General features: G+C 33.8%; 1 protein-coding gene across 1 annotated transcript in view; it reads right to left on the minus strand.

Annotated features, from left to right (window-relative positions):
- Window positions 1–12,859: 12,859 nt before the first annotated feature.
- LOC115875641 (cyclic nucleotide-gated cation channel alpha-3) overlaps window positions 12,860–27,406 on the minus strand; it is a 182,330-nt gene continuing 167,783 nt past the window's right edge. The window contains exons 13-15 of the mRNA XM_030891443.1: window positions 14,520–14,771; window positions 13,387–13,573; window positions 12,860–13,067 (exon numbers count right to left, since the gene is read on the minus strand). Coding sequence (XP_030747303.1) covers window positions 12,974–13,067; window positions 13,387–13,573; window positions 14,520–14,771 — 533 coding nt within the window. The 3' untranslated portion in view covers window positions 12,860–12,973. The remainder of the gene's footprint in view (window positions 13,068–13,386; window positions 13,574–14,519; window positions 14,772–27,406) is intronic.

Below are 27,406 nucleotides of genomic sequence, written 5' to 3' on the forward strand. Positions count from 1 at the left end.
GTTCCTTAGCCTCCTTGATTGCTTTCAAGACTTGTCTATGCGTTTCCTTGTATTTTTGGTTATCTTTGTTTCGGTGTTGCCTTCTTTCCTCCATAAGTCTCAGGATATTATCAGTCATCCATTCTTTTCTTTTCACTGTCTTATCGGGCCTCAGTTCCCTCTCCGTTATGGAAGTTATGGATGTTCTTATTTTGTTCCGTAGCTCTTCTACTTCTATTTCAGGATTGCTCTCCTCGGAGATAATGCTCAGTTCGTTATTTATTGTATCCTTAGTTCGTTGTAGTATATTTTCTTGTTGGAGTTTTCGTACGTCAAGTCGCTTCGAGGGCCTTTTTTTAAAAAAAAAAAAAGTAGTAGTCTAAAAGTATTTACAAAACTGGAAATAGAACGCTTTATGAAAGAAGCCGATGACTAAAGCTAAAGTTGTCTTAATTATTGGAGTATTTGGAGCATGTAGGAGGGAAGAAATCACGTTTTTAACCGTAGATTAGAGATCTGCACGGGCCGGGTAGCCCGAACGGGCCTCAAGCCCGGCCCGGCCCGAACCCGGGCCTCGGGCCGGGTCGGTCTCGAACTGTCAATAGGGGTCGGGCCCCGGGCTGAACCGGTTCCGCACTTTAAAAAACACAACTTTGCTTCTGTACATGTTCTTGAGATATCTTGTATTATAACAGGTATTTTTAGGCTATGTTTCTGTTTACGTTTTTTTATTTTGCGTATACATACGTATATTTGTAATTTTATTTTGATCATTTTATTTTAATGGTTCGGGCCGGGCCGGACTAGTTTAAAGTTTTAACTTTACACAAACCGGGCCGGGCTTACAAAACCTACTTCTCTTCTCGAGCCGGGCCGGGTCGGGCTACAAAAAATCGGCCCGTGCAGGTCTCTACCGTAGATGCCATTAAAGATTATCAGTCATTAAATTTATTGGTGTTAAAATCCCGAATACAAAAACTCATTTTCTAAGAGTGTTTACGATTACTGAGGGACCAATAATAGATGGTATCAATTTCTGACATGTATTCGTAAGTAGGTACGCGAAACTCGACCACTCAATGTGACACATCAGCGATTTTTCTTGACGTATCGAAAAAATCAATGCTGTACCCTGCCAGTTGGAATCAATACAACAAAGATAGCGGAATTTCTTGGACTCTCCAACGCCATTGAATACACTGATCGTTCTTTCTGGCGCAGCTCTGCAGCAATGCTGGCAGATTCCGGAGCGGACATAATAGTTTTAAAGCGACATGGAGGTTGGCGATCAAGCTCGGTTGCTGAAGGTTACATTGAAAATTCAATTGAACAGAAAACCAAAATAGCAAAAAGAATGATGGGACAGAAAGATACGCCAAATAAGAAATTAAAAGCAGTATACGTAGAAGCAGAAGCTACCAGCATTGCCAGTACAAGAAATTTACTTATTCCGACTCCTACAACTTGCATTTCTTTTTATTAACCTTTATAATAAATATTATAATTATAAATACATTCTGATGTGAAAAGTTTTTTAACTTTTTCTACTAATTGAAATTTACTACCACTAATTTTGACGATCCAAATTAGAGGAACAAACTTCTACGCTAATTGAAACCACTAATTTCCAAGAACGGTAAACTAATAGGATTGCTCATCCTCATAAGACGTACGTTCGCCTCTTCCCGCGCTTCAGCTGCCAGTTGTGACGTCATTGTAGCCCTTGTCAAAGCCTTCGTGGCCTTGTCATGATAGTGTGTATTTTTAGTTGCCTATGGTAAACTTATAAAAATAACAGCTGAGAAATTTTGAGTTAATTATTTTGTCAATTTTAAATGTGAAAAAGGTGTCTTTAAAGTTTTTAGAGTTATAGAGTGTGTAAATACGTTCATTTTGTGTTGTGGATTGTAACAAAGTGCTTACTAAGTGCCCACGATTTTGTTTATTAATTATTTTAAAGCAAAATATGGATGTACTCTAAAAAGAATGCTTGCAAAAGGTGATGCTGGGACCTGTTGTTCTTAAAAATGCATTATCCGAGTATTTAATACGATTTATACAGTTAATTTTCTTTACTGCATACATATAAGGTGTTTAAATAAATAAACTAAATAATGAATGTTTTGCATTCGGTAACCAATAATGCACGTGTGTGTATTATTGGTTGTCGGATAAGGACTAATAATCATGACAAGGGCTACAATGACGTCACAAAGCGAGTAGTTTTCGCATGCACCTGGCGGACACTTTTGGCTGAATGAGCAGTCCTATTAGGTTAACTGTTCTTGACTAATTTCGAGATTCTGAAAGAGCCTTTAGTGTTATTTAAGTAGTGTAATATTGTTGTATCGTATTAGGTCAATCATTAAGAAAATATATTTATATATTTTTTTTATTATTTAATTAGAGATAACTTGACTTAGCACTTCATTCTTATTTATTTTACACTATTATTATTTTTATTTTAGCAAATATTACAAATTTAACGTAGCAAATTTTCAAAATTTCGAGAAAGACCACGTTTTTTAATTAGGTAAGTTAAAAATTTTATTTATAATTTTTTAACGAAAACTTTGAGAAAATAGACATTTTTAATAAGTCAGAGGAATACAGAAAGAAACATATCTTTTAAGAAAAATTGTAGCTAAATGATTTGATTTTTTAGTGTCTTTTTCTAAATTAAAAATGAAAGTTGCCATCTGTCAATTATACAGGGAAAACAAAGTGTTGATATTTTGGTGAAAGTTTGAAACACCCTGTAGAGTACGTTAATAAAGCAAGAAATTAAAAAAAAATATCATCTACGTGTAACTTTTCTCGATAGTTTGTTTTTTGGTTCATCCCAATCCAATAGCTTTATTTTTTGCAGATATTCGCTTTTGAAGAGGATACATTTTTTCGTCTTTTTTACATTAAAACCATACTTTTGCCTTTCCCATCTAGCAAATATAGTTCCCAGTCCTTTTTAAAATGTCACTGCCCCTAAAGTATAGTTCCTAGGCCCACTCTGCCACTTAAAATGTTACTCTATAAGGAATAGTCACTTTGAAGTATATTTCGAGAGTGACCGGTTAGTCCCTACCTACCATAAAAGTGGAAAATAAACACCCCGATTGCAAGTCGCAAACGTGTAATTTAAAGAAGTGGCTGGAACTACCCGAATCTTCGAATATGACACCATAAAAGACCAAAAACTTTACAGTAACTTTTCAAAGTAGGGGTTATCAACAAGTGCTACCATAATGCTTCCATTAAGTTTTTGTTACTTTATAGTAACAATTTAAGTTACGGGGTAGTCGCGGCCTACGGGGTAGTTACGACACCTAGTTACTTCTAATTTATAGTAGCATTGAAAGTAGCAAAATGGTTACTGCTACCTTCCTAGGTCACTATAAAGTAGCTGTGGCTCATCTATTGCCACTAAAAAGTCGCGGTGGTCAAAAACGGCTACTTTATAGTGACCCTAACTTAATATACCCTAATAAATGTAATTGCCTCAGAATCCATCGTGTGCTGCAATGTTTAAGTGTTTTCTATTACTTGCTTTTAAGCTTTATTAAAATTTTGTAAAATCCCTAATGTGAATAAAAAGAAATTTAGATATTCTAGTACTTTCTACCGAAGAATTTAACAAAAGGAATCACCGCGAGCCGATGCATCAACATCAGAAACAAAAACTACATCTTTCTATAATCCTACTGATGAACCATAAATCAGGTAGTGACCGAGACATTTTTGAAGCTGTTTCTGTAGATGAGTGTAGTGTTAGTTCATCTGAAACTGAATCTCAGAGGAGAATAATTTGAGAACCAACAACAATATAAAACAAGAGCTAAAAGAGTGGGCGTTAAAATACTCTATACCTCATGTAGCTCTGAATAATATACCGTATGATCGAGAAAAAACGGCGTCAACGATGGCTATGAAATGAAGGTCGCTGTCATTTTATATGTAAATTTATATGGGAAATGTCATTGATCGTCATTTCCCAGCCAACTGGACGCCGTTTTTTTTCGATCATACGGTAGAAACACTAATAATAGAAAATGCACAATAAGTAAAAAATAACTTCAAAGGACAAGGCGGAACGTTATAGTGGCACCAATGGAATGTATAGTCGACACCACCGCGATCGGTGTAGCAACGCTCCAATTAAGCGGCAATTTGGTGGTGCAGGGAACTTTCTTGGAAAAATCACTGTATGGTTCCAAAGAATCGTTGACCATGTAGTTCCAAAAAAATTATTGTTTCTATAAAGTCGCCTTTGGATAGCGACAATTGTCACTTTATCAATTCGAAGATTTTAAAGGTCCAAACGGGTAGGGTTGGCCTAATATGTTATTGTTCCTGGTACTTTGTGGAAGCATATGGAACTATAAAATATTATTCGGATTAAACGGCCATACTTTTTTCATGAATTTTTAGACGAACAGCCAAATGGCTCAAACATTATGCGTTTTTAAGCTAAATATACCTAGATTAAAGCGTTTTTCCTTAGTTATTTTGTTATTTCTGAAGGTGGACTAATATTTTAAAGTTTGACCCCGGTTTCAAGCAAATTATTATTATTTTTTGATTACAAACATGAGTTTCTATTGCAATTAATATAATAATATGAAATATTTTGAGAGGCGCTCGAAAATTTTGTTATATAAACCCACTGTTTTATTCAGTAAAGTTGATTGCGTTCTGGAATTTACCTAAAAAAGGCGTTAAAATCGCACGGTAAATAACAAATAACGAAAAAATAATAATGGCTTCCATAATTATTTTCCATCATGACATTTATTTTTATGAAATGTGAAATTGCATGAAGAGGTCGCTGCGAGTAAAGTTCAACAGTTTAACGAAAGTTCCACATGTCGGTGGCTAACACTTGGCTGCCACGAATCCGCGACTAGGCAGCTTCGTAACGGATAAGTCGCATTCACCAGTAGGCTACTTTATAGTAACACATCATAGTAACTCTTTTAGTGGCAAAAACTACCCAAGACACTACCCGGCTACTCAAAATCTTTCCCCATTTTGGTCGCAGTTACTTAGCAGCTACGAATATACGACGTAGCCGCCGATGGTCACCGCCCACTTTGTAGTGGGTTTGATAGTAGCAGTTATGTATCTGCCACTATAAATGCTAGTTGGGTTGGTCCTAGTCAAAAGATCTATAAAAAAAGCACCACCTAGCCCATACTTCAGAACCTAAAACCATCTCTACTAGAATAAACGTCAATAAACAATAATAATATGACTTTTCAATAATAGTAACATTACATAAACAATAAGCACTATTTCACAGATGTGTTGATTAAGACCAAAATTAAAAGCCGTTCTTTTAATCATAAAATTGCTGTAAATTGTTACAGTCTTCTTCAAAAGCGAATATCTCCAAGAAAAATAACGGTATGGTGGTAAATCAAAAAACAAACTGTCGAAAAGAAATATACCTTGCTAATAAAGTACTTTATAAATTCCTTACTTTGTTAAACAATGCTACAGAGTGTTTCAAACATTCGCCCAAATAACAAGATGTTGTTGTTCCTTGTATTATATAAAGGAGCTAAAAAGACAAATAATTTAGCTAACAAATTGCTAAAAAAGTCATCAAAATCGGCCTACTAGAACAAAATAACTTAAGAATTAATAAAAATCTTAAGTTTCCCTAATGTAATACACAAATTAATTAAAGGTATTTAAGTTATTATTTTTCTCAAAATTTTCTTTTTTTTTGAAAATAGTTATGTTTAGATTATTTAGAATGTGGCAGTTATGAATTTTTACGGTTTATACAAGGCGATCAATAAGTAACATGTGAAATATCATTTAAAACAGAAATTTTTTTAATACTCTCTCTGTGTAAGTATCTCTAAATAAAGTAAACAATTTTAGTTACACCTTGTATGTACTTTAGGTATATTTTAAATTCTTCTATATGGACAGGGTGAGTCTTAATTAAGGTCACATATCTATATATTTTTAGGGGTTATAAAAATGTTGAAAGGCGTGTATTTTTTGAAAAAAAAAATACTTTTATTTTATTTTGATATCTTGTTAATGTGGAAAAATAAGTATAAGGAATAAAAAGAGAAAAAATAGAGTGGTTCTGAAAATTTAATAAAAATCATATATTTTTTTTAATTTTTAAAGTAAAATAAATATGCAAACTTAAATAACTCGGTTATTTTGGACTTGTTAAGAGAAAATATGTTTCTTTTATCGAGATCTACCAGTTCTGAAAATATGTGTCTTTATTTAAGACTCGCCCTGTAATAATAGTACATATTTGTTAAAATGTGATAACAAATTCAAAAGAATGTGTAATTTACTTATAATTAAATCAAGTTTGGTCCATATTTAATATTAAAATGCATTTGTAAACATAATAAGTTTGTTAATAAAAATTTAACATATTTTTTTAACTTAAAAAAATATACATTTTTGAACATTATTCCTTAAAATTATTCTTTAAAATATACATTTAAAACAGAATATATATTTAAAAGTTTTCAATTTCATTATATTTTTGTTATTTGTTAAAACAATTTTAATATACAACAAATGTAGATATATTGTGTATATTATTTTATATATTTTGTAACAATTTAGTTTAAAAATTTATATAAATACAGCATACAGCCACATAGAGTTATTAAACTTAGATTTTGCCTGATTTTTAAACAATAATTGCATTGTAAAACAATATTTTTTTTTAATAATTATCATGTACAGGGTGCATCTCAAAAATGGCTCACCCCTATAACTTTTTTATTTTTTCAGATAAAAACGAGATTTGGTATGTTAGTATATGAGATAAATTAGGATTGATTGACGTATTCAATTGTTTTCGGTCACTTCCTGTTTCACCGGAAATTACTACAACTTTTGATTTTTAAATAGCATTCTCGGTATTTTTTTACTTAATTCGATAGAGAATAACACTCTGAATAGAATGACATATCATATGTCAACTTTTGACATATTCGCATATGGTTTATTTGGAATTGTAACATGTGGTTCATAACCATAATTTGACTCAAAATTCCAAGTGTGTGGTACCAAATTATTCGTAAAAAACTATTTTTTTCCGAATATGCTAATGGGCCACCCTTGTTCTATTTGAAAAAATTGTGATACGATTTGGGCATTTTTTAACCAGCCAGGACAAAACACGAAAAAAGAGTAGATAATCAAATCTATATTTTTCCAAGATTTCTTGATTAAAAATTAGTCTTTTTAACCTCGAATAAATATACCGAGGGTGCCAGTGAAAAATCAAAAGTTGTAGTCATTTCCGGAGAAACAGGAAGTGACCAAAAACAATTGAATACGTCAATCAATCCTAATTTATGTCATATACTAACATACCAAATCTCGTTTTTCTTTAAAACAAAAAATAAAAAAGTTATAGGGGTGAGCCAGTTTTGAGACGCACCCGGTATAATTTTGAAGAACAATGCTCAAAAAATATATTAACAGTATCTGTAAATATTATATGATTTATACTAAAAATAATGCAAACAATCAATAATTACCAACAACCTTTTAGTCTTATAGAACATTTCATCTCAGTTACTAGGTACAATGAATTATAATTATGTACAACACTATAAAATTGAAATTCATCCTAGTACCATGTTTGTATCGAAAAGAATTACACTTGGCACATTTATTGGCTCTCTCAGTAACACTATAATTTCAAACCCTGAGGAAAAAAAATCAAAATTTTTATTTTTTAAATGTTTCATAACCATAGAAGATATGTGTTTTGTCCACTGCTTTTGGGGTATCCTAGATAAGAACTATTTTAGAATTATTAGTGTCCATGTCCAAACGATTCTTATTTATTACTATGTACACTTGTTTAAAATGCTCTGTATCTAATAATATTTTACATCGAAGCACCATTTATAAATCTCCTTGCGTTATAGTGGGAAAAAACCTTCTTATTACTTATTTCTTTACATTAAATTTTTACAAAGAAAAAACGGAACCTTAAAAAAACCTAGATTTTTTAGGGTGTATTCCGTTGCTTACCTTGGTTATGGTTTTATGTTCCGTTTTTATTGGTTTCCTGAAAGTTTTCTTATTACGGAACATAGTTTCTGAAAAATTCGGTTATAACTGTCACCAAACTAACCAGCACGAGAAGGCTGGTTTTTCTGGTTTTGTTTGCCAATCAATGTCATTTATGTGACAGAAATTCAAGCAACCCATATAACACAACACAATCCTATAGATATCTTGAGGATATCCACCAAGGATATAGTAAATATCTTAGGGATATCCAAAAACTAGAGGAGGATATTTATGAGATATCCAAATGGGACAAAAAAGTCATCTTCAAGACATCCCTAGGCAAGCCTTTTACGATTATTTGGGATATTTATAGGATAATACAAGAATGATGTTGGGAGTATTATAGAATATTTTTAGGACATTATATGAGGACTGTTATTTGACAATACTTAGTTCATCCTTAGTTTATAGTAAAAACGTTCGCTATTTAGTTTTATTTAGCCACATTTTGACGTTATTCATTATGAATTTTGCGTCAAAATTTAGAAATTTATTTGTATGAGTTAAGAGCTTTCAATTTATACTGTACCATCGAAAAAAAAAACGGCAATTTCAAACAAACGGCAAACGGTTTTCAATTGGCTTGAAAATTACGATCGATGACATTCCCCATATAATTTTACATACAAAATAACAGCAATCTTCATTTCCAAGCCACCTCTGACGCCGTTTTTTTCGATCGTATGGTATTATACCAGATTATACTACCCTTTATGGAGTCTAGCAGTTTATGTCTAGCAGCAACAGTTTACATCAAAGTTAGCACACAGGATACAGGTATAATTTCTAACACCACACATTCCAGAAACTCACAATTTAAACACAAAAATAGTTTAATTTAAATTTTCACCTATAATTTTGTCACAAATTTTTCATTGTGAGACCCTGAGTCGTTCGTCGTTTTTCGACATTAGTTGAGGTTAGGATTGAATTTCCGACATTTTAGGTTAGGATTGAATTCGACAAGCGACCGAATTCACCTCGAATTTCAAACAAAGAAAAACAAAGAAACAAACAAAGAAAAAACAAAGAAACAAACTGTCGAGATGGATTGTGGGAAATTGTTTGCGCGGGCGTTTTAAATTCTCTGTATTACTGCGAGTGGCCAAGCTCATAAATATCCAGATTATCCAGAAGATACCAACAGGATATTTTGTTGCCTTATTGACGTAATATATCTATCTGTATGGTTTATTGCATTTTATGTAATATAAAAAGTAGTACATTATTTATTTTTCCTAAATATCTAGACGATATTGTTAGGATATTTTATTATCATGAGCATCTCAGCTGAATGTACATTAGATATACGATAGAGATATCCATAGGATATTCTATTCTGAGACATCTACAGGATTTCAGGATGTCTGGAGGATATCCTATATATGTCTTTATAAAATGATCTTATAATGGGACATTCCGACATTCTATGAATATCCTGCGGATATTGTGTGTTATATGGGAAATATTGGAAGTTCGATTGAAATTCTCATTTAATATCTAAAATTTGTAATAACATTTTGTATTTACATCCAAAAGCAATGGAGGTAGGCAGTAAAGGTAAATAAATTTCATTAACTAAATATAATTACTGTTTAGGACTATTTAAACTTATCATGCATCCATGATCACTTAAAGTCAGGAACATTTAAAGAAAACATGAAAAATAAGACAACAAGTAATCATTAATGTTTTGTAAGGTATAAAAATATAAATATTGATTAGATTTGTTTATTTATTATTGATCTGATATTGGACCTGCAAATCTTCACTTGAGCTGTCTAACGAGTTTAACAGTTTATTAATAAAGTGCTTTTCAATAGTAAACTCCATTGAAAAGAAGAAGCAAACGTAAAAGCAGAGAATAGGTACATTAAAAATGCATAAAACATATATTTTATAATAGAGGTATTGAAATTTAGAAAACGTCAACATTTGACGTTTCCAGTATTTTACCAAACCGTTCCGGTTTACCTGAACCGTTCTTTACCGTAGTTTACCGGTCTAGTTCGCCTTGTTTTTGCAACGGAATACAGCCTTAATTCACCCCGAGAAGAGGTGAAAAATATAAATAAAGTATTTTTTCCAAATTTCAGACAAACGGACTTTCCAATAAAAGCTATCCCCTAGCTTCTAGTCACCCTATCTCGGTTAATTTTGATTTGAGCAAAAAAAGTACAGAGACAATTTTTATGTAAAATTGAACGATCTACAACTTTTATTTGAACTTTTTTTTTCTAGTCCTTTTGTAACAAAAAATAAAGATATTGTGCTGGTTAATTTGGTGACAATAATGACCTTTTTCAGGAACCGCTTTTTGCGTAATACAAAAAATTTGAGGAGAAACATAAAAATGACACAGAAACCCATAATCAAAGTATGAAGCGAATTACAGCCTTAAAATTATGATAAAAATTATGTTCATACATTTATCTTTAAAGAAAATATATCTCTTGAAAAATATAAAATTTTTGTTAAAAAAAATACAGAGAATTAAAATTTTACAATAGGCAACATCAATAATTATTGTTCAAAAAGTTCAAAATATCCTTGGCAGTCACTGCGTATCATATACATAACACCTCATTTATATTAATTAGTCAATTGAATATTTCTTTCTTAATTCGTTAAAACACTTTTCAATTTTTTTGCGATGATTTAAAATTATTTAAAAGTTTTTTAGTGTTCTTTTCACATTTTTTTAAGCGAATAATCTTTTACAAAGGGTATATAGAAAAAAATGTTTTAGAATATTCTTGGATATTTTAAGAAGTTTTTATACGGCTTGACTCCATGATACTTCTATAAGTTCCATATATAGATATAGAAATTTAAGAAAAATAATATCAATAAACAATAAAAAAATAATTTAATTTAATGGGTTTAATTATTTTTTTTACTAATTAAATTTTAATAAGGCTTAAATTGCAATAACATGAAACATCGTGGAATCATTGCCGGTTATATACGTATAAAAGAATATACTAGGCCTTCCCATAAAAGCAATAAGGTCTCCCTAAATGTCTAACGTACCATCGCTGTGAATAACCCTATAGAATATTGAATTATCCTACTACAGACCTATATTTTAGAACAAGGAACGATGCAGACCTATATTTCAGAACAAGGATCGATACGTTTGATACGTTTGACATATCAGTCTCAAACGTATCAGTCCTTCCTTGAAAGAGCTAGCTGCGAGAGCGCTGAAGTCATGAGTACTAAATCCCGCTTAAGATGGGCTGGTCACGTATGCAGGATGCAAGAAAACCGCCTACCGAAATATCTTCCTTACGGTGAGATTGTAGACGGTAAGAGGAAACCGGGTGGACAAATCAAAAGGTACAAGGATATTTTCCATGAAAACTTAAAGAAAATAAACATGCAGAATCGGTTGAAGGAAGCAACGCAATGGAGAAGAATTGCAAACTCAGTTAACAACGACAACCAAAAAGTAAAGAGGCAACAAAGCAATGAGATTTTTGAATGTCCGGAGTGCGGAAGAGAGATAACATCACGTATCGGGGGCTTTTCGGTCACAGAAAAGTTCATGAAAGAAAACGCCTTGTTTAACCATCTTCTGATGCCTGTCAAATACTCGTCAATGAGTAATGGTAGTAAGCAAGTAATTTTAGAACCATAAAAATGGAGAAAAGTTTTAGGTAAAATAATATTTGCTATATGCTCTGAAGAAGAAAAAAATAGCTTTGTAAATATAAAACAACCCGAATATATAATATACCAAACAACTTGAATATATTTTTAGAAAAAAAGTATTTCGTTTTGAACACTAATTTTTTTTATTCAATTTGAACACCAAGGGATAGAATGCCCTGTAAGGTAGGTAATGAGAAAGCAAACGATCTAGCTAGAAAAGAAGCAAACACCCCCCCCCCCTAACTGGACCAGAACCGTTCTGAGAAACAAACTTAAAACAGAACTCAAGAACCTGGAAGACTCCTTCCGTAACATGGAACCGAGCATGGAACGGTATCCTTCAACGGTCGACATTCGAAAAAATTTCTCAGCACTTCAAGAAAAATCAAAGATATAATAATAGCTCCCGTATATGTATAGTGTTTAACGCCTTGGGAGTAGCAAGGTACAGCTTGCCATGCTAGAGCCGTTCTGTATACAAGGAAGGTAATGTGGCTAGGACTACGCTTCAACCGCCTATTATTACCTCAGGATTGTGAATCCCAAGTACCTACTCATTTAAGGCTGAGTCGACCTACATAGATACCCAAACTATTTGTATTTTATTAAAAATATTCGGCTGATGAACTGCCGACTGTAGGATTCGAACCCACAATCTTTAGAATGGTAGACGAGAGCTGTACCTCTACATCACCGGGCACCACAATCAAAGATTCCTCTTGATTTAAGTAAGAATAATATTCGGATTGCCACGGAGAGATTGCTCAGTGGATTGAAGGTAAGAAACAACTGCAAATGCAGATTCTGTGGGTAAAATGGGGAAACACCAGAACACCTCATCAGAGGCCGCCGAGATGACAACCATTCATCCCATCAACTTTGGTAAGACTTATATCGGAGATGGGGAACTAACTTTTGTAAAATCGTCTCAGATACTAGCTTTCGTCAAAGCCTTGACATTGTACGATGAGTTATAACTCGAGAAATGGGAACACAATAGATCTATAGGATCGCAATGATTAACTATATCTTTTAAATTTCGGAAAAAGAATTAGTAAAAATCACGCAGTATATTCTTTTATAAGTATAATAATATAAGTGTAATCACTCAAGCACACGCGACAACATCGTAACTGTGGCGCGCTCTGGCGGTCGTTCCCGTCACTAAAAACAACGAGTTTGGTTCGCGCTCGGGCCGTCACGCGATGAACTGCACCATGAGGGATGGGTGCGCGCGCAGCGCGTCCGGCAGCGCGTCCAGCCGTTAAATGATGCTCTCCCGGTTCCGTTCCAGGTCCTCCTGTTCCAGGGAACTGGTGGAGCGGGAACCGCAGATCTGCATTTCGATCTCGGCCAATCTGTAATTAAAATAAAATAATTATTAGTATTAGCAACAAATCGCAAACTGCGATTCGGTCGCAGCGATTTTAAAAATTTTCTTTTTAAAATTTTAAAAAGAAAATATGTAAAAGAGGGCAACGCTGTGCCGGTCACGCTTAATCACGTGACTAAAAATTTATTTGATATGAACTATAGGTATGTTGAAAAGAATACCACTTGCACTACCTATAGATTTTATAGATTATAGACTTAGGGGGCTTTCGAATAATGATATGAAGACTTAAAGTAAATAGTGTTCTAAGTGCCAAAAAATCGGTTAATAATAATTAATATAACCTGTGTTCTAACTCCCATTGCTGCTGACTGAGCTTGACGCTCATGGCGGCATTTTCCGATTCGACTGTTTGAAGTCGTTCTCTCAGCCTTTTAATTTCACTTTCTAAGGCCTCATGAGATGCTATTAGGGGCGTAGTTCTTCCTGATACCAGCTGGGTCATACTTTCACCACCATTGATCGTTGTACCTAAAGTATAAATATGAGGAGTAAAGAATTTAATTCTCTACAAATTTTTCCATGACATTTTTTTGTCGATAAATGCCAATGGGTATACATTACTTTTTAAGACATCGTAGAAATTATAGAAACATGAAGCATCGTTGTCACAGTTACTTTCCTAATAAATTTTAATTTAATTTAATTAGAAAACTAAATAATTTCTAAGGTATAATTTCTATAGAGGTACCCAAAAAAACATTAATAACAATAATAATATACAGGGTGAGTCTTAAATAAGTGCAAATATTTTCAGGGGTGGTTTTTTTCGACCCCAGGAACCAGGCAACCAATTTCGACCCCAGGAACACGGCTATGAGTTTTTTTCGCAAAAAAAGATGTTGAAAATCGTGCATCTTTTAAATTTTCCTGTATATTTTTCGAAAACTTTTTAGAACTGCCTGTTCACCACAAATTTTCCCACGGTATAGTTTCTTAATATCTGATATTACCATAGTTACTGCTTTACTTTATGGTTACTGCACTAAAAGAGATGCAAATACAGAAGAAATCTGGTGGCTCTCAAAATTTTTCCCAAAAAAAATATTTTTTTTAATTTTCAAACTTAAATAACTCGGTTATTTTGGACTCATTTGAAAAATGGTAAGAGAAGGTATGTGTCTTTTATCGAGATTTACCAGCCCTGAAAATATTTGCACTTATTTAAGACCCCCTGTATAAGCCGTATTTACTCACCCTGTATAAGCCAAAGATCTAAGGAAATCTGCAGAAATTTGGCATCATCGATTTTGTTGAAAACGATGTTTGATCGGGATAAAACGTAAATACTTTTGTCACCTTTAAGTTAGTCACCTTTGGGTAAGACGGCGATATTGTTATTTATTTTTCAAAGAGAAACTAGCAGTGTCAAAAGTTGCAACTTTATTTTTTTTTGTTGAAAATTCATTGGAGTTACCTGATCTAACGTGTTGTTGTCTACTTTGCCTGCTTTGTCGGCTCCTGTCGCTACTTGTTGATCCTCCGGGACTGTCAGGTGTAGGTGGAGGCCTGATCGTCTGCAAAGGAGGTGGAGGGGATGCTCCCAGAGACCTGGGATAAAGCGGTGTAAGGATTCCTAGAGGGATTGGAGGTACCCACATATCTTCTAAGGCTACCTTGCCTCTGGACTCTACCAAACCTGGAGTGGATTGACTTCTACCCATTGCAGCTAAAATATATAAAAATCTATTAAATAATCTATAAATTTTACATAACCAAATTGTCACTCTAAATCACTGTCTTTTTTAGACAGATGTCACTTGTCTTGTCATTATTCAATTCATTATTCGAATTCTCAGAATCCTGTAACAAAACTTTCACCTTAAAATAAAATTTTAATCAATCACAATTGTTTATCTCCATCATTTACCGGATTAATAATACAGAAATTACAGCTCAATTACAAACAATTCATTATTTATCGTGATTTACAGTAATTTTATTAAATTATACGAATATTCTCGTTTGAAATAAATATGACTGTGTCCTCCAATGAGAATGCGAGTTACTAACTCTAAATTCTAATTCTGAGCTGGCAAATGAGCTAGATGCTTTACCTAGACCGTTATTCAGAAACTACAAACTTATGCTACAAACCTGCATAACATCAAGGTTGGCACAGTTTCAAGTTTATTATAGTAATTTTCTTAGCCGCGTATAGGACAGATCGTTACCCGAATGGGGTAGTTCTGGCAACACTGCCGCCATCACTTTACCTCTCGCTAGCTCGCGCGTCACGTCCGTCTCGCGGCCGCCATTCAAGGCCGTGTGTCGCGGCCTTAAATATTTACTCCCAAAGCGCGTAAAGAGGTTTCTCTTCATAATCTTTTGTTTAAAATCTAAATCCATTGAATTTGTTTGACATTGAATGATTATCCTTGATATTTCTATTCTTTTGGAACAGTTGAGAATAATTATTACATTTTAAGACGTTATATTAATAAATCTTTCTCTCAAACACAGCACTCTGCTGACGCAGACTCTGTTACCTTTAGTCTGAACAGTTTTTCGCCGAAAATAATTTATTTTGTTGACAGCGTATCAGCGCAGTAAATAACCTGTCAGAAAATTCGAAATATATTATAACGTTACTCAAATTTGTAAAATTTAATACGTACTAGCAGATATTATGCAGGTACACATACGATTTTGATTAATTTTCTGATGAGGAATATTCAAAATCAAAATGCGGAATGTGCATTTCTTTTCGGTCAAAAAATGTTGTAAAAATGTGAGAAAATCAGATTATTTTAGGGTAAAATACGTTTCTAGATTGAAATAAAAGAATTCTTAAATTCAGCACAGCATTAGCAGCGTCTCAAGAGCATTCTAGAAATTAAAAGAGAGAAAGATGTTTTCTACAATTATGACTTGAGCACAACAACAAAACTTGCAGTGCACCGAGCAATAATAGTCCCTACCATGTTATATGTGCCACCGCTCGCCGGGACTTGAACGCATTAAACATGTTGCAACAGAGACACCTTAGGCAACTGTTAAGAACCAGATAGTACCATGTCTCAAACGCATCCGCCCTTGAAAAATCCAGCTGCGAGAGCGCTGAAGTCATGATTACTAAATCCCACTTTAAAAAAACGCCTTGCGTAACCCTTTTCTGATGCGTGTCAAATACTCGTCAGTGAGTAATGGCAGTAAGTAACTAAGTGAGATATACCCTCATCGTAGTTTTCCTACAATATTCAATTTTCCTGTTGGATAGATTTGTCTGTTGTGATATATTTCCTCTAATTCTCGTCTGGATCGGTAATCATTAATGGTTACCATGATTTAAGAGCTTTAAACCGCCTAAAGATCCATCAACTAGTCCAATGGACAGACTATAAACTTAAGAAGGCCACAAATCTAATCAGTATAATAGCTTAAAGTTTGATTTCCTCTAAAATGTGGCATTGTGCCGTCAGAAATCAAATTACACTTTGTAACGTTTTTTATAAAACATTACCACTGCGAACGGCAGCTTTTCATCGGAGAGCAGTCGTGAATAAGGTATTTCACTTGAAAGAAAACTAATCAATAACAATAAACAAAAAAATATAGATATTGGGCGCCAGGCATGTACAGAGAAAGAAAACACAGTTGTATATTACTTAAAACTAATGACTATATTTATTCATTATGTTCTTTGATGGTAAATAACATTGTAGAATTCTAGCAACTATAGTGGTTATAATGTCGAAGAAAGTTTTGTTAAAAATAGTACTAAATATGTTCTATGAAAATGACTATGATAAAATCATTCATAGCTATAATGTTCTATATTAATTGGACATACTGAATGTAAACTAGGTATAGTTGCTGCAATCGATAATATATTTCGTTGCTTTTTCATATCACACAACATTTTCATCATAACAAAAAACCGTCAATACCGCTACTCATATTATGGGCACCTATGACTTAAATCTCATAATGATGTTTAAAAATACATAGGTATACATACTATGAGTAGTGGTTGTGGTGGTCGACATGGATGTTCTTAACGATCTAACCACTAAACATAGTCTGTACGATATTATTCAAGAGATGAAAAGGGGCCAGAATGAGGACACCATCAATCAATACAGCCGTAACTATTGACTAGACTTAGAAATGGGAAAGAAACAGCATGGGGCTCAAGCTACATCCACGCTGGGGCACTTTATATATAAGATAAATCATTCCTACTTGGAACACTCGTCCACAGGACATCCGTACATAGGGCATCCAACCATAGGACAATGTCGTAACTTGGACACCCGTCCATTAGATAACGGTACAGGGGAACACTACCCGTACCTTGGAACACTACTAGGATCTTAGATAATGCCCGTACCTTGGACCATAACCTTGGAATCAATACATATATATATATATATATATATATATATATATATATATATATATATATATATATATATATATATATATATATATATATATATATATATATATATATATATATATATATATATATATATATATATATATATATATATATATATATATATATATGGGACACCTGCCCATACCTTGCACATCTGTCCGTAAGACCCTAAAAATACGAAACTATTGTTTAAAACCAAACAAGGTCTAATAAACAAAATAAACCTACCTCGAATTACTTCCGAGGGCTCAATAATAAACAAAGAAACTGTCCTTTCTTCCATGTAACATCCTGGAGGACAAAAGCAAAAGAACACCAATGTGCCAGCAAAATACAAATACGAGTTAAGGTGGGTCAATCCAAAACTCTACCCTAAAAATATTCAATAATAATAACGAATCTAATAAAGATAATATCTCATCTTTACCTGTTGCTTCGAAATGGCAGCTGATTCAGATTTTGCAGCAAGATTTAAATTATTACCATTTCTAAAAGCCGGGTGAACAAAAGTGAAGTTAAAGCGCAGAGAGGCGCCTTAGAGCGATGTTGACAGCGCCTCCACAGAGCAGTGAAACAATAACAGGGTTGTGGATCAGAGAACGTAAAAATTACGCCAAGCGTGCCAAATAAATTATCAGGCCTGAACGATACGGAATCCGGTGACGATACGCCAGACATCATATATCATATACAGGGTCCGGCAATAGTGCGTCGGGCATCTATAGCTCCTAGAATAAAAAGCTTGGGAATTTTGTTTAAGTGCAAACCTAAAGTATGTACTAGGATGTATTTCAGGAAAATATTTTAACTTCTATAGGGTGGCTCAAAAAAGTGTGAATGGATCGGGATGATTTTTTTTAAATGGGACACCCTCTATATTGTTGCATTTTTGGCTTACTTTCAGATCACTTTACATAAACCTAAGACATGAGTAAATATGTTTCGATAATTTCAGAGATATTACTAAATAAATAAAAATTGTATATTTTTCAGCCTTTCTTAAAAAAATTATTAATAATACAAGAACTGTCCTGAAATCAAAACTGTATTAGATATTTACTCTAGATGGTCTGTACTTACTTTGCTATAAATATGGAAATCGTAAATCATACAGGATGTCCAAAATTCTACGCCAAACTTTCCAAAATATACAATAATTTTTCTTTGTTTTTTTTAAATGGGACACCCTGTATATTATTTTTTCAATAGATGGAGAATTAAAAAATGAACATTTTTTGTATTTATAGTATTTTAAAATGTTTAACGGTTTCGCAGATATTCCCGGTTTTGTATTTCATATGGCATTTTCTACAGTATATTTTTATCAAAGCCACCCAATGATTTTTCTCTCGTATTTTACCATTGAAAGCGCCATATGAAATAATGCTGCGTGTATCCGAAAAACTATTAAAAATTTTGAAATACTTTAAATACAAAAAATGTTCATTTTTCAATTCTTCATATAAAAAAATAATATACAGGGTGTTCCATTTAAAAAAACGAAGTAAAATTATTTTATATTTTTGAAAATTTGGCGTCAAATATTGAACATCCTGTATGATTTACGATTAGCATATTTATAGCAAAGTAAGAACAGACCATTTAAAGCAAATATCTAATATAGTTTTGATTTCAGAACAGTTCTTGTATTTTTAATATTTTTTTTTAAGATGGGTTGAAAAATATATATTTTTGATTTATTTTTTAATATCTCTGAAACTATAGAAATAAATTTACTCATATCTTAGGATTATGTAAAGTGATCTGAAAGGAAGCCAAAAATGCAATAATATACAGGGTGTTCCATTTAAAAAAAGTCATCTAGACCCACTCACCCTTTTTTGAGCCACCCTATAGAAGTTTAAATATTTTCCGGAAATACATCCTAGTACATACTTTAGGTTTGCACTTAAACAAAATTCCCAAGCTTTTTATTCTAGGAGCTATAGATGCCCGACGCACTATTGCCGGTCCCTGTATAAAAAAGACATGTAACGAACTAAACACGTTACAACTTCCTCAAAGTTTAATATTTACATAATATACAGGTGTTATTAAATGTCAAATGATTAAATTTTTAGAAATTGTGAGTGATGGTATCGTTGGAGGTCTACTAAAGCTACAGTCAAAATAAATATTATAAACAATTAATTGTGCATTTGATTCACGTATAATATACAGGTTATTCCATTTAAATTATTATTAATTATTTAATATAAACTTTTAGGCACTCTATATAAGGTAGTATTATTTTTATTACTGCAACAAAAAATTTAGTAACTAGAAAAACTTCAATAAAATATTTGGTTTTAAAAACAATACGCCTAGAATAAAGCTGTAACGTTTTTAGTTCGTTAAATGTCTTTGATTATGATATATGATGTCTGGGCACAACCCTGTTATTGTTTGGCACAACCCTGTTATTGTTTGACACAACCCTGGTATCGCTCTGTGGGAGCGCGCGCTGTCAACATCGCTTCTGTCAATTCTCTGTGATCTAACTTCACTTTTGGTTGGACCGTTTGGCCTCTTAGACGCCATTGGTAGTGTTGAGAAATGGTAGGGTCATTTAAATCTGGCTGTATTATCTGAATCAGCTGCCATTCCGAAGCTACAGGTAAAAGCTTATTTTTCCTTTTTAGATTCGATATTATTAATGAATATTTTTAGGGTAGAGTTACGGATGTCCCAACTTGTACTTGTATTTGGCTGGCACGTTGGCGTCCCTTTGCTTTTGTCCTCCAGAATGTCATTTGGAAGAAAGGACAGATTGTTTATTATTTATTGAGCCCTCGGAAGTATTTCGAGGTAGGTTCATTTTGTTTATTAGACGGTGTTTGATTTTAAACAAGAGTTTCGTGTTCTTAGGGTCTTACGGACGGACATTGTCTTACGGACAAGTGTCCAAGGTATGGACTATTTTTCAAGGTCCTAGTAGTGTTCTCTTGTGCCACTATCTTATGGACGGATGTCCCATGGACAAGTGTCCCCAGTAGGATTGATTTGTCTTACACATAGAGTGCCCCAGCGTGGATGTGGCTTGAGCCCCGTGCTGCTTCACCCCCATTTCTAAGCCTGGATCGCCGACAGACAGTACAGAGATGCTAGACCTCCTCGCCTGCTACTGTTTGAAGCAGGGTTACATAAAAGAACAGCTAAGTGTATATTTAAGTTCTAGTTTTGCATTTAACATCTAAAATGTTTTCAGTCTTAAACAGTAACGTACATTTTAAACAATAGCGTACAGACTATATTTAGTGGTTAGATTATTAAGGATATTTATGTCGATGCAGTAGTAAAAGTGTGATTTAGATTTTAGATTTCATAATATCACGCATTGTAATAGTATTACTTTCTATAGACATTATTATTACGCTATACTAACAGATGAATAACGAGATAGATTCTAGAATCTACAGGTTGCAACACATCTGATTTAACACCGTATAAATTTAACAATTTAAATAAAGTAATGCTACTTTTCCTATATTTTCTATAACGTTACACGCATTGTATTTTCTTTATAGTCTTTTCATAGAACGTATTTAATATTATTTACATATATAGTTTTACTCAACAAGTAACCACTATAATAATTATATTAATTGTACAATGCTATTTACCATCAGAATTCATCACGAATAAATATAGTCATTAGTTTTAAGTATTATACAACTGTGTTTTCTTTCTTTGTACATGCCTGGCGCCCAATATCTATATATCTTTTGTTTATTATTATCGATTAATTTTCTCTCTAGTGAAATACCTTATCCACGACTGCTCTCCGATGAAAAGCTGCCGTTCGCAGTGGTAGTTGTTTAAAAAACGCTACAAAGCACTAAAATTGTCACTGCGTTTTCACAAAATCGAAAATATTTCAAAAACGGAAATATTGTGCAGTTAACCTTAATTAAATTTACCTTTATTTTAATCGTAGAAACTACAAATGTAATTATATACAGGATGTTACATTAAAAAAAATACATTAAATTCTGACACAATATTCTCCTAGATTTACTACCTCTAAACAAGATCAGCTGTTGGATAAATAATAATAAAAAAAATCTCAAATAAGATCAGAAAAACCCAATAAATCTACTAACAGAACAATAGTTTTTTGTTTTCTCATAACTTTTGTGACTATGATTCTCCGATATCTTTTTGTAGATCAAACGATTACATAAACATTGATCAAACAATTGTTATGTTATTGAGGCCGATACAATAATTGTAAAAGTGTTATTCTGAAGCAGATACTGCCAATACTGCCAATCCTCAAGAAATTTTTTAAGTATTTTTTTATCTGCTAGTGAAATTTTACTAAAAATCTGTTACGAGTTATATTTTAAAAAGGTAATTTTAAAAGTAAATACTTTCTTACTGTTTAACGCTTCTGCATTAAAAGTTTTATAATTAAACGTGCCAAAACGCGTAGATTAGTTAGGGCTATTTTAAAAAAAGTTAACTACGTTGGTAAACAAGAACGCAATAACCTAGTCATTCTAGTCTATATTTTCATAAGGACTTTTAATTTAAAGTTTTCTCATTAACATTTAATATGCCACTATTTTAATCAACTTTGATATTATCCCTTAACTAAACGCAAACATATATGTATATAGGGTAGTATGGATTAGTTTTACAAAATTAGGTTTTGAATTTATGTTTGGCTTAAAACATTGAAGCGGTATACAATTTTACATAATTGTTACTTAAATATGTAGGCAGTATCTTTGTAAATGAGAAAGCAAATGATATACAATGTACCTCATAAAAAGTATCTGAAAAATAAGTTACAAGATACTTTTAACTAACTAAAATAAAATACTTTTTGAAAGAAAATTTTTTTATTAAAGTTATTAGGCTTATTACATTAATAATAATTAAGAAACAAGAATCGTGTAAATCTGGGAATGTCGTTATTACTTAAATACTGCAGTGTCTCTAAACAGTGGTGCTGCCAGAAGACCCCATGTTGCCGCGACTTGCAACAGCGGAGTCCTCCAAAAAAGTTAAAGTGATAGCCTCTAAAAGAAAAATTAAAAAAACCTTTTTTTAATAGAATCTAATAAAAATAAATGTATTGCTCATGCATCTGAAGATGTTAGTAATGTATCGCAATCACTTCTTTGATTTTAAAGAACATAACATAAATGTAAACATTTAAATCAAATTAAAAATAATAATAATAATACAGAAAGTTTGAAGCTTTTTGGTTTTACCTCATTAAGTAATTGTTATCAGGTAGTAATTTTTAATTTTGAAGTTTAACTTGATATAATGTCATTTTAACAGAACGTCAACGGTTTTTGTAGACGTATCTGTTTAAAAAAAAACTAAGGTGTTCTCGAATAGTTGTATTTAGATATTTTAAATAGTTGTTTTCTTTATTCTTTGTATTTTTTGCTTCCGACGACAGAAAGAGATATACTTTCCGAAACGTTAAACACTTTTCTGTCCGTTAGATAAATTTGTTCATTTGTAAGCCATTGCTGACAATTAGTCTCCGTTGGATTAACGCCAGCAGTGTTTACAAAAAATAACTATTTTATTTTGTAGTTTTCCTTACAGTAGTATTTTCTTAGAGATTGTATGATGAGTAATTGTATGATAACCAGTGGCGGATTAACCATGAGGTAAAATGGTCAATGCCCCCGCCCCAAAAAAAATCAGGAAAAAATTAGAAAAACTTATTTAAATTTTACTTTTTGTAAAGCACTTTTTTTCATCCTAAATATTCAAAACTCTTCCCAATTTGTCCAATTTTCGCTTGAAAACATTTTATTTTTCCCATTTTCTCTACTGCCGCACAGTGGGGTATTTGACACAGTTAGTTGATCGAAATTTTTTTTATGTAGACCTTATATAAATTATTGCTATTTTCAATTAAAGAGGAAATAATATGAACAAAATAAAGGGCAATTCGTCGATTCTAAAAAATAAAGAAAAATCACTGTTCCAGTGTTTCCACGGTCAACGCCACTAATGCCAGTAGTAATATCGCAACTAATACTACTAATGCTACGACTGATCCGCGAGCAATGCCCATACCACTAAAATCGCTACTAATGCCAAATTGTGCTATACTGCTAATGGCACTAATGCGATCGCTTTGTACACAACAATGCCATCGCGGTTTACACCTCGCATTAGTATATCACTGATTGGCAAATTAGAGGAAACCAAGAATGTTTTTCTCATTTTATCATCAAAGTCGCAAAAAGTCGCAATATTTTATTTTACTGTATGAAAGCCCAATGTTTACTAAGTAAAACGTATATAGACAATATGCTGAATTCTTCGAAATGCGCAACTAAATCTCTAAGTATAATAGAAATGTCACAAATTTAATCAAATTTTCTGAACGCCTAACTTTTAGTTGCAAAAAAAGTCGTTAGTATAGAGAATATCAAAATTAATAATACGTTTTTGTAGAATACATACCTGCAGCTTGCTGAGCCATTTTCAATCAAAACAATAATATAAACGTAAAAAGAGCACAAGAACAACAACAATTTATAATTTTAAACATAAAATTTAGCCATTTACCTCTTATCTGTGAGAAGTAACAACTTTGACGTTCCGTTGAAACAAATGAATGCAACTAAACACACCCATAGCAACGCCATTCATGGCAGACATGATTTAACTTATCATTTATCTTTTTTTGGGAAATCTTAAACACATTTGCTTTTTTGAATTTCGATCACCTTTTTCATGCTAATACCCCACCGTGTGCCGGTCAAAATTTCACTTTGTCCTTCGTTCCCGCTATGTTTTACACGTTAAACTCCAAGTGCCGCGGCTCGTGACCTCAATAAGGTAAGGTATACTACGTATAGAAAATATAATGGGTTAAGGTGCGATAGATATAGTTTATATTGGCCATTGACTGCGTCATTCATAGAAGAATTTCTAAGCAAACTTTATATACACTTGTATTTGGTAGTTTACTGACAGACGATATAAAAAGTGGCGGTTTTTGTCTTTGTCTAGAAAAAAACCAGCGTGTTATTATTATAATTTGCAATATTGTTTATTAGTTGAGAACCAATATAGTTGATTAAGAAATATCGACTGCATTATTTCTATATAAATATATTACAGGATTTCAGTCATATCGCTGGAAAAATTTTGCTGTTTGGGCAGTTTGGCAGTTTGGGTGTTTATAAAAACTCAAATTATAAAACAACCTAGGTTTTTGTATCGTTTATCGCGTATCGCGTATAATGTTTGCTTTAGTCAGTATAAATCAATATTTAAATTTTTAATGTCGAAAAAAAAATTGTTTTAGTTGCCGTAGCTTTGTCGTAGCCGAGGGTTTGAGATGCAGCGCGAAATTTGTGTAGGTAATAACTCATAATTTTCTGGTTCTGGATAAATGATGAACTCTGGTTGACTGATTCTGGAATATATATTTTCAAATAGACAACATATTGTGTTTAGTTTTTTAATGAAGTTCATAAAAATTTCTAGGACACCCTGTATAGTGTGTTGATGTTGTACTAGAATAGTAGGGACTTTATTTTCTTTAATGAACATTAGTGTTTCTATTGTTGAATTAAATAAGTTAAATATTTAATTGCCATTTTGTAAGAGAGTTTTGATCGGTTTTGGTCGCTGTAGTTCGGTGCGAGAAACCGAGACGTTTGCGCCGCTCTCCCTACCAGTGCAGGTTGAGTGGAGGGGAGCGTCAGTCGAGTACCTCGGCCGCACCAGCACTAGAGAGTTAGTTAGTGGTCGCACGTGAACCAGTGAGGTTCGAGTCCGGAGTGCCCTGCCAAGTGCCCTGCTGCCAGCCGCCTGCCGCCGTACTGTATAAGGTAAGCACCCACCGCCAACGTGATCGAGAGTAGGTCGTATTCTTTTTATTGTTAATACCATTTATTTTACTGCCTTGACGCGTTACAGGGATAAGGGAGACAGAGATAGTTAGAACGCGCGATCGCAAAAGCTGGCAAAAACTTGTATTCGTTCAGGGCCAACCGTCCTCTAGCAGGTAGGGGAGCTGAACGGATGACGTGGACGCGAGGAACGATTTCTGTAGGAATAAAGGGAGACAGAGATAGTTAGAACGCGCGATCGCAAAAGCTGGCAAAACTTGTATTCTTTCAGGGCCAACCGTCCTCTAGCAGGTAGGGGAGCTGAACGGATCACGTGGACGCGAGGAACGATTTCTTTAGTTAAAAGGGAGACAGAGATAGTTAGAACGCGCGATCGCAAAAGCTGGCAAAACTTGTATTCGTTCAGGGCCAACCGTACTCTAGCAGGTAGGGGAGCTGAACGGATCACGTGGACGCGAGGAACGATTTCTTTTGTTAGGGGAAAGAAGGAGAGTGAGAGAGATAACGGGCAAGGTGGTACAGTAAACACACGGGTCGCGATTGTTCACGGAGCTAACACAGGACTTCGCCCTAATCCCGAGGCTGGTTCTGTAGCTCCCGTAATCAGTGACGCTGAACGGGATCTCGCCGAAATCCCGAGGTTGTCCTGACCGGGCGGTGTGTGTGCGGGCTGCGCTTCTCCAAACGACGTACAACTCGCCGAGACGTCGCTAACGTCATGATCGATCCAGGGCTCGCGTGTGTGTATATCCCACAGGACGCTGCTAGTTTCGCGATCTGTCCAGGGCTCGCGTTTGTATATCCCTCGGGACCCCGTTAATTTCGCGATCTATCCAGGGCTCGCGTGTGTAGTTATCCCACAGGACGCCGATTATTTTGCGATCTATCCAGGGCTCGCGTGTGTGTATATCCCACAGGACGCTACTAGTTTCGCGATCTATCCACGGCTCGCGTTTGTATATCCCTCGGGACCCCGTTAATTTCGCGATCGATCCAGGGCTCGCGTGTGTGTATATCCCACAGGACGCTACTAGTTTCGCGATCTATCCAGGGCTCGCGTTTGGGTATCACGGGACGCTTTTAACGTCGACGCCGATCCGAGGTTCGTGTTACGTTGTCAAAACGGACGCCGTTCCAAGAAATGTTTAGCTGCGACCATCGGGACGCCTGTAACGACGTCGCCGCCGTTTAGAGAATCGCGTCATAGTAGAGTATGTTGCTCCGGTACTTACGTGTCCGTGTTCATATAGGACGCCGCTAAATTCAACCTCGATCAGGAACTCGCGTCATCGTATTTAATAGGACGTCATTTCGGGAACGCGTTTTGAATTCGCGTGATAGAATCAGTCAGAGAGTTGCATCACAAAATATACACCATACAGAAGCGACAAAGAGATTTGCTTCAAAATTTTTAGGAGGGGGTAATGCTGGTTAACTGTCAAACGTGACGTCAAAGAATTATACACCAAAAAAAAATTCACGACCGCAGGTATAATTATTTCTAGATATTATGCATAAAAGGCTAAAAAATATATTTCATAATTATTTATTTATTTTTAATTCTAAATAAAAATACTGATTTAAATCCCTCTAGTTTTTAAAAATTAAATAAACCTGCCTTTCATCATTTTCTATTAAAATCTAACAATTTTCTTTCAGTGTGAAATGCTGTTCAAGGTGCACGGATGTCAAACGTGACGTCACGCAATTAGTTCCCATTTGACCAATGCTATTCAAAGCTCTTTGTCGCTTCTGTATGGTGTATATTCTGTGGTTGCATCTCGGGAATAATCGATCAAAACTCTAGAGGTACACGGTTGTTAGTGTAAATTTGGTTTTGCGAGGTACCAAATATTTATTTTATTTTTATTATTGTAAAGTTTACTTTACGGGTCTTTAAATATACATTTTATTTCACTGTTGTTACGATTCGAGGACGTGAACCTTCCTGGATTATTTTTGTACATAATTAATTAGTTAAATAAAAGCCTAGTGTTACGTTATAGTTAATTGTGTGTTTTATTTTCTTTTCATCTCATCACTCCCTGGTATCTCCACTGTATAAAAGCTACCCGT

The sequence above is a fragment of the Sitophilus oryzae genome, unplaced genomic scaffold (genome assembly GCF_002938485.1).
Source record: "Sitophilus oryzae breed Bouriz unplaced genomic scaffold, Soryzae_2.0 scaffold_1000_pilon_pilon, whole genome shotgun sequence".
NCBI classification, from domain to species: Eukaryota; Metazoa; Arthropoda; class Insecta; order Coleoptera; family Curculionidae; genus Sitophilus; species Sitophilus oryzae.